The 10,440-nt window shown below is 17.1% G+C and overlaps 2 protein-coding genes across 2 annotated transcripts in view; one reads left to right on the top strand and one right to left on the bottom strand.

Annotated features, from left to right (window-relative positions):
- Nucleotides 1–2,058, bottom strand: part of PF3D7_1445900 (ATP-dependent RNA helicase DDX5, putative) — a gene marked incomplete at both ends in the record, with an annotated part of 2,881 nt that extends 823 nt beyond the window's left edge. The window contains one exon of the mRNA XM_001348575.2: nt 1,036–2,058. Within this exon, the coding sequence (XP_001348611.2) occupies nt 1,036–2,058 (1,023 nt within the window). The remainder of the gene's footprint in view (nt 1–1,035) is intronic.
- Nucleotides 2,059–4,923: 2,865 nt separating this feature from the next.
- On the top strand, nt 4,924–8,843 carry PF3D7_1445800 (conserved Plasmodium membrane protein, unknown function; the record flags this gene model as incomplete). The annotated part of the gene is made up of 3 exons (XM_001348573.2): nt 4,924–7,923; nt 8,030–8,525; nt 8,716–8,843. The coding sequence occupies 3 exons, from the start codon at nt 4,924–4,926 to the stop codon at nt 8,841–8,843; spliced, it is 3,624 nt and encodes a 1,207-aa protein (XP_001348609.2).
- Nucleotides 8,844–10,440: the final 1,597 nt, after the last annotated feature.

Below are 10,440 nucleotides of genomic sequence, written 5' to 3'. Positions count from 1 at the left end.
AAACAATAATGTATCATAACTAACCTCATTGCAAATTTAAAAGTGATTGGGACATCAAAAAAGAAAAAAAAAAAAAAAAAAAAAAAAAATTAAGATAGAAACGAAATGGAAAAAAAAAAAAAATAAAAAAAATATATATATATAAATCATTCATATATTTAATATAAATGATTTATTTTTTTTTTATTCTTTTCCTTTTTCCTTTTTATTCGTTCTTTCTTTTTCTTTTTTTTCTTAATTTTTTGTATTAATATTTTTCAACAATCTTGCCACTTCATATATTTTCCTTATATATAGAATATATAGAAAAGATACTTATCCATAATTATGTATATGAAAAAAAATATAAATATTAAAAAAAAAAAAAAAAAAAAAAAAAAATATCCTAAAATCATTTCATCATTTAAAAAAAAAAAAAAATTAACAACAAAAAAATAAATAATTTATATATATGATCATATATTCATAATGGACAGGCAAGATTGGCTAAAAAATAGAAATCATCACATTTTAAAAAATCACCAAGGATTTTTTAATTATTTATCACTTATAAATTTGCAACGAACTGCTATATGAATCCTTATTATAAGCAATACAAATAAAATGCAAATGTACGACACAAAACATGAAAAATGAAATATAAGTAAATATGTACATTTTTATGCTAAACAAATGTAAGAAGGTAGGTAATAAAATATATGGATATATATATATATATATATATTATGAAATGGTAATATAATAAAATATCAATATATAATACGCATACACATACACACACACAAAAAAACAAAAAAAAAAAAAAAAGAATAATATTAATAACATAACATATTGTAATAATACAATATTTTTTAAACAATATATTTACAAAAAAAATAAAAGTAACATATTTTAATTATCATTAATTATGGAATAAATAAACAAATATATAAACAAATAAATAAATAATAAGATCATATATATATATATATATATATATATATATATATATATATATATAATGTTCATGAATTAGGTGCAAAAAAAACGAATTACCTCAAGAAGATATATTTCTTGTTTAATACTACGGCATGCAGTTAATGTTAAAGAGCCAACATTTACTTGTATTGGTTGCTCTTTACATAAGTCTTTTGCCAAGGCTTGTACTTCTTTTGGCCATGTAGCTGACCACATTAAAGTTTGTCTATCAGGTCTAATTTGATCAACAATTTTTCTTATTTGTAATTCAAATCCCATATCTAACATTTTATCAGCTTCATCTAAAACAAGATAAGTAACTCTCATAAGGTTTGTAACATTTTGTTCTAATAAATCTATTAGACGACCTGGGCATGCAATTAAAATATGTACACCTTGTTTTAAAGCATATATTTGCCCACTTTTTGGTACTCCTCCATATGCACAAGTATTTCTTATTTTCGATTCGGTAGAAAATTTGATACATTCTTGACGTATTTGTTCAGCTAATTCTCTTGTTGGTGCTAATACTAGAACTATAGGTCCATCTCCATATTTTAAATTTGGTTGAGCTAAAATATGAACAAATGCAGGTAATATAAAAGCTAATGTTTTCCCACTACCTGTTTCTGCTTTACCTATCATATCTTTTCCTGATAATGCAATAGGCCATCCTTGTATTTGTATGGGTGTTGGAGCTACAATATTATTATTTTTTAAGGATTTTATAACATAATCTGGAAATCCTATTTTATTAATTGACACGACAGGTTTGGGTACATTCTCACCTTCTAATATTGTAATTTTATGTTTATCTCTAATTTCTTTAACTTCTTTTGTTGATAATTTACTTATATCTTCATGTTCTTTATAAAAATTCTTTTCAAACGGAACTAAATTTATAGTTTTCCAATCAATTGGAGCTAAATTTTTACCATAATTATTAGAATTATTATTGTAATTTGGAACATACCCTGTTCCATAATTCGCTCTATATTGTTGACCATATGCTTGGTAGTTTCCATAACTATTATTATAATCGGGGTAAGCACTATATCTATTATTATTATTACTATTGTTGTTGTAATTAAATCCTCTCATTGTATCGTACAAATATTAAGAAAGTATAATATTTTTTACTATATAAATATATAAATATATATATATATATATATTTATATGATATGAGATGTATTTTAATCTTATATGTTGCTATGTATAATGATATATATATATATATATTTATATATAATATGAATTAATTTATAAAACTTTATATTATATAATTAACACCTCGTGATAAAATATATATATATATATATATATATATATATATATTGTTTATCTTATTTGTCTTCAAGCTTATTTTATTTTTTTCAAAGTTTACATATATAAATAATATTTTAATGATGTATTTATTTTTTTATTGAAAGATTTATTTAATTAAATATTAACATTTTCTTCTTCTTCTCTTCAATCTATTTTTTTTTTTTATATATTTATATATATATATGTATGTATATTTTATTATTTTTTTTTTTTTTATAAATTATTATAGCTTTTTTATATAACTGTAATCATTATAAGTGAATATATAAACAAAAATATAAATAATAATGTTTATTTTTCTACATGATTAAATATATATTATTTTTTGATATATGAATCTTTTCTCTTTTTTTTTCTTTTTTTTTTTTTGCGTTTTGTTATATATTTGTAGTAAAATTATAAAAATCATACATTTTTATTATATATAAAACTTATAAAGAACATTTACATATATATACATATATAAATATTTATATACATTTATTTGTAAAATACGTTATTCATATATCTGTAAAATTTAAAGCTATTATTATTATTTTTTTTTTTTTTTTAACATATTTAAAAGCTTTTTCACTTAAATATTAATGATTTTGTGGCAAATAATATATTATGTATATAAAATATATAAATATATTATTATTAATAAAAAAAAAAAAAAAAAAAAAAAAAATGTATTAAAAATGATTAAGAACATGTACTTTGTTTTTTTATATATAATTTTATAATGAATTATAAATATATATAATATATTATATATATATATATATATATTATATACTTAATATTTATTTAATTTTTCTTCTATTTATATATTCTTATAAATTATATATATAATTTATATAATCTTTTGATAATTCTTTTGAAAAATTAGTATTAAATTATATGAAAAAAAAAGAAATATATAATATTATATATATATATATATAATATTTATAAATTTTTTATAATTTACATTTAGGTACTTTAATATTTTTTTTATGCTAATAATATAAATATTAAAATTTATACAAGTTTATTCGCATATTATATATATAATAATATAGCTTTATATATAATTATATATTATATATATACAATAATATAATATTATATATAGAAAGGGAAATATTTCAACAGTATTATATTATATATATAAAATATATATTATATTGAATGTACATATATATATTATATATATATATATATATATATATATATATTATATTAAAATTTTATTTACATAATAAAAATATTATATAGATTACCTTCCCATCAAAAAAAAATAACAATAATTAAATAAAGAAAAAAAATTATAAAACAATATTTATTGTATATAAAGAAATAATTATATATATATATTGTTAAAATGATATGTATTTCATATTATTCTTTTTTTATATAATGGAATAGTAATTATTTTATATAAAAAATTTAAAGCATAAAAAGAACAAAAAAAAAAATATAAATTCATTTAGATATTTTTATTACCCCTAATTTAGTATCCTCATATATAATTATTTATTTATATATGAAATAAAATTATTCCTTTTTAAAAAATTAAAATTTGCATTTTTTTTTTTTGTTCATTTTTAAAATGTACATATATGTTGTTCCATTGGTGAAAAGCAACATTTTCTTAAGTACAAAACAGGCATACATATAAATATGTAGAATAATATATAACTTAAAATATAAGTCATGTATGCAAAACGTGTAAATATAAACATATATATATATATATATATATATATATATATATATATATATATGTGTATTTTTTTTATATAGTATATAAATTTGTAAATATCAAATAAATGAAATCACATTAAAATATATGTAACCATAAATGTCTTAACATTCATAAAGTGCTACTATAATTTCAAAGGTCTATTATTTTATTTTAACAAAAAAAAAAAAAATAATATTTATATATATATAACATTCTTAGGTTATAATATTTTTACTTATATATAATAACATATATAAACTGTACCTTATGAATATTATAATCAATTATGAATGTATAATGAAAAAAATAAAAAAAATATATAATGGGGTTTTTAAAAATCTAAAGGACTTATAATATCATATATATTAAAAAATATATATATATATATATATTATGGATTACGTTCCACTGATAAAATACTTTTTTTTTTTTTTTTTTTTTTTTTTTTTTTATTTTATTTCATTTATCCAATTGTTCCTTTATAATTGTCTGATTATAATATTTTAACATTTCAATCAATATAATGGTAGTGCTCACTTATATAATTTTTTTTTTTTTTCCTTCTGCAATAATGCAGTTAGACTTTTACACCCTAGAGCATGCTTAAATAAAATATTGTATATTTTAGGATTATTTATTAAAAAAAAAAACAAATAAATAAAATAAAATAAAATAAAAATAAAATAAAATAAAATAAAATAAAATAAAAATAAAATAAAGTATATAAATTTTATATAAAAATTAGGATAAAATAAATTCGTTCTATTTTGTTAACATGATCATAAGTCTTGTAAAAAGAATACATATATATATATATATATATATATATATTTAACATATTATATAATGATTTAAAATATAATTCCTAAGACATTATAATTTAATATATATATATATATATATATATATATATATATATATATATATTTATGTTTATACATTCTTGTAATTTCTATTTATTTTTATTATTTTATTTTATATTTATTAACTGCTCATATATACATTTTAGAAAAGAAAAAAGTAATATGAATAATCATAAGAATTATTGTTATGATGGGAGCATAAAAGATGCATGTATCCATGTGAAGGAAAATCCTTCATCATATGATAATAATAATATAGAACATATGAATCAAATTTGGAATAATTCACCTACAAATATAATAAATACTAAAAAAGTCTCAAATGTGGAACAAAATCTTCAGAAGGATACTAAAAAATATGATCTTCATGATAGAAACTATCCAAATATAATTAAGGAAGAGGAAAATATTTTTTTACTTACATGTAAGAAGTTTGTTAATTTCACAATACAGAAACGTTTCTTTGTTGTGTTAAGCATCTTGATAGGTTTTTTATTACTTATGTTAGTAAGTATACCATTGTACGAAACTATGATTTCTAATAAAATAGAAACATCTTTTGTAACCTTTGATAATAGTTTAAAATATATTAGAAATATCTATCCTCTAACATTTGAAATAAAAAAGGCAGGAGATGTCTTAACACAATCAAGTGACAAGTTAGGAAACAATACCAATCATTTTATAAATATTTATAAAAAAGATAAAACAGCTACACTTATGTTTTTTTCAGAAAATAATAATAATAAGGAAAATCACATATTAGATTATAATACTTTAAAAGATATATTTTTTTTATTACAATATTTTAAACAAATAACTATATTGAAAGATCAGAAAGAAATATACTGGAAAGATATATGTAAAAAATATGATACCCCTCTTAGTAATCCAAAATGTTTTGTCTTAGGTCTTTTTACAATAAGTGAACTTACAAATATAAATTATAATAATATAGAAAAATGGAATGTATTTTTTGATAAAATAATAAAAGAAGATACAAAATATATCAAACGTTTTTTTTCTCAAGCTCTATACTTTTTACCTAATTTTTTATATATCCCAAATCATTTTATATATAAAATAGAGGAACAACAAAATATGCATAATATAATAAATAAAATATATACTAATATAAAAGGTCTCTTATTTGTTTATACATTTGATGATAATATATCAAATGAATTATTAGATAATTGGTATAATAAATTAAATGAGTATATACAATTAATTAATAATAATAAATTATCATATATTAATATTAAAAATCCCGATGGAACAATATATACACATATTTTAAAATACAACAAGATGTGGAATGTATTAACAATAAATGATAAACTATTACAAGATGAAGAACAAAATTCAATACTTTTAGGATTTCAATCAAATTATTTATTTATTATACTTTCATTATTATTTATATTTTTTTATATAAATATTAACCTATCAACATTTGTAACGTATACAAAAAAAATCGTTTTACTTATATGTGTATATTTATTAACTTTTTTTTCTTTGTCGTCTACATTTTTTATATACTTAATATTTAAATTGTATATAATGCGTATCTTCTTGTTGAATTATTTTGTCTTGTTTTTTTTGAGTGTCTTATTTTGTTGTGTCAATATTTTTTATTATAATCAATATTGTACCTCACCCGGGAAGGATTCACATAATAATAATATATATGAAAATTTGAATAACCATATTTATAATTCATCATATCCCATTAGTGATAACCATATGGAAACTTTCTATTACCTCCAAGCAACTTATAAATCCTTATATTTTAATGGGAAAATAACATTGGTTTTAATATCTATTTATACAATAGGCTTATTTTGTAGTTACACGATTACAAAATGGTTCTGCTTAAATACAATATTTTCCCTTATATCTTTATATATTTACTATGTCTTCTTTTTTAATAACATATTTTCCTATTTATTGTATGTCAAGGGAAAAAACAACAATATTAACTATAATCCAAATGATCAAATTAAAGTAATAGATTATTCCAAGGTGAATAATGAAGAAGATAAAAAAGAAATGATTATTTTTTTTAATGCACAACAAAATGTAAATAATAATAATTGCAACAATATTGAGGAAAATAATTATCCGTTCACAAATAATAACATCCATACAAATAATGATATACTTAAAAATAATGATATACTTAAAAATAATGATATACTTAAAAATAATGATATACTTAAAAATAATGATATACTTAAAAATAATGATATGCTTAAAAATAATGATATGCTTAAAAATAATGATACACACATGTATACAAAAAAATGTGTCACAAACCATTTTGACAAAATGAATACCTTTCAAAATAATACTCAATATACAGAACATAAAATGTTTAATAAACCAAAAAAATATAATGAAAAACCTTTCCACATTTTTAAAAAAATATCCCTATTACTTCTTCTCATCTTGTCATTCCTAATATTATACCTATACATATTTATTAATAATAAAACACAGTTTAGTATTTTTAGGTATATGAACAAAAATTCTAATGTTAGAATGTTTATAGAAATATTTGAAGGTATAGCTAACCATGTTATCGAACCAGGATATTTAGTATTGCCTGAATCATTTAATTATGAAAAAGAAGATAATCTAATTAATGTTGTTAAATTAATTGAAGATTTGAAAAAAGAAAAATGTATTTATAATCCAATTATATCATGGATATCAACATTTGAACTTCTAAAAAATGATTGTACAAATATAGATTTTTTTGATACCCAATATGAATTAGATAATAACTCAGAAGAATGCATTAATTATAATTTACAAAATGTAGGGAAAAAAAACAAAAAATTATATTTAGAACTATTAAGTGCACAATTTTGTAAAAATATACAGAAACCATTATGTGATACATTTAATAAAATAATTTATAATTGGATTCATCATAAAAATGATGATATATATGAGAGTCATATGTTTCAAATAAAAACATCTTATAACGATAATATTGATCAGATTCTTCCTCAATACCATACAATATCTCCTCATATATTTTACGACAAATACATAAAGGTATAAAAAAGAAATATATACATATATACATATATATATATATAGAGAGAGAGTGTGACAAAATGTATATATACATTTATTTATTATAAAACAACTTTTTTTATAGATGGACGAGAATTATAACATTTTAAATAGCAGGATAGGTTCCATTTTTCATAATTACCCAAGTTCTTATAACAAAAATATAGAGACAATTGAAAAAATAAATAATGTTATTAAAAATAGTAATATAGAGAATATATATTTTTATTCAGAAACGTATGTTTTATACCAACAAGCCATGAAATTTCTTAAAGAATTCAAATTTATGTTCTTTTTTTATATATTCATCTATATTATTTCTATATATATATTTAATAAAATGGGAGTCCCAATAATCTTTCCATTCTTATTATTTAATAGTTTAAGTATGTTATATTTTACTTATTTTTTTTCTATTAATACTGACGCCATAACAATTATATTATTAAAAATAACTACTGCTATATCATTATCCAATTATCTATATTCCACTTTGTATTTTAACAAAACAAAAAATGGTACTCTTCATTTTGATAATACGATAAAGAAATCGTTACCATATTTATTATTTCTAATATTATGTAAGATATATATATATTAAAAGAAGGAAACATAATATATAAATAAATAAATAAATATATATATATATATATATATATATATATATATTATATTAAAAAACTTAATAAAATAGGACAAATGGATATGTAAAAAATATTATACATTTTACTATGCATTATACATATGAATTTATTTAATTTTTTTTTTCAGATTTAATTAGCTTTAGTGCTGGAGATTACATTTCGAATGTCGTGAGGTTGTACATCTTAAATCATGTTCTATGGTATATTTTATATTCTCTTACCATATTTTGTATACACAGAATTATGTATAAATAAAAAATAATGAAATGATAATATTCTTAACACTATAATCAATTATCATAAAACATTTACAATTTTTATTACAATAATACAACTATATATAAATATTATATAAATATTATATATATATATATATATATATATATATATGTATATATCTTATTAATGTTTTCTTATTTTTATAAAATAAATGATTTTCATTTTTTCTTATTAACTCTTATAAGGAATTCTCTAAAATATTCCATTTGCTCATAAAAAGCAAAAATGAATAAATATAAATATATATACATATATATTATATATAATAATTATAGTTTTTCTTTTTGGTGACTCTAAAAAAAACGGAATACATTTTAAAATATAGCATCTAATTAATTAGAAAGATAATAAATTTGTATACAAAAAAAAAAAAAAAATATAAATAAATTAGAAATAATTTATTACTAATATTATAATATTATACTTTGCACACATCTGAAATGACATAAAATGAGGTGTTGCCCTGCTCTCTCATTTTTTAAGTTAAAAAAAAAATATATAAGTGTTATATAAATATATTATATATATATATAATACCAATGATTTATAAATATATTCTTATTTTTTAAATAAATTATAAATATTATTTATATGGTTCTACAAATTTTATTTTTAATTTAAAATATTTTTTATTTTTTTTATTTTTTATTTTTTTCATTACAAATCAATATATACAAAAAAAAAAATATATATATGTAGATATATATATATTTTATTTTTATTTATAAGGGCATATTTATTTATATACTGGTTGTATATCAGCATAAAAAAAAAAAAGAGGATTATTTTTTATAAAATAAAAAAAAATGAGTGGGAAATGATCAAAAAAAAAAAAAAAAAGAAAAAAAAATAATATATATATATATATATATATATATAATATTATATATGTATAATATATAGATATTTATATATTGTATAATATTATTTATATATGGTATATATAATTAGGTATTAAATATATGTATATATTATAATATATATTATATAAAATAATAACACTATTTTTATATGTATATATATATATATATATATATATATATATATATATATATATATAAAATATATAATAAGAGATATATATATTAATATTATTATATATATATAATAATATATATATATATATTTTTAATATACAATATATTTTACTACATAAAATATAAAAATATAAATTTATATGGATATATAAAAATAAAATGATTATATATTTTTTAAAAATATATAAAAAAATTAATTTATATTTTTTATAAATTTAAAATATAGCGAATTAAAAATAATATTATAAAAACATATTATTATATATAGCCTACATATATAATATCAAAAAGCGTATAATTTTTCCCCCCCTTTTTGTATTTTATATAATAACTGTTGAATTAAAAAAGTAAAAAAAGAAAAACAAAAAGTTCAAAATAATAAAATTTTCTTTTATTATTTGATCCTGTAAAATAAGAAAAAAACGTATTTAAATACAAACCTCCCTTTCAAAAGTAATACTGAAAAAAGAGCTTCCAAAAATAAATAAAATAAATAATAAACATAGTAAGGTATATATATATTATATATATATATA

The sequence above is a fragment of the Plasmodium falciparum genome (genome assembly GCF_000002765.6).
Source record: "Plasmodium falciparum 3D7 genome assembly, chromosome: 14".
Lineage (NCBI taxonomy): Eukaryota > Apicomplexa > Aconoidasida > Haemosporida > Plasmodiidae > Plasmodium > Plasmodium falciparum.
Note: the sequence above shows the minus strand (reverse complement) of the source record. Positions and strands in the feature narration are given on the sequence as shown.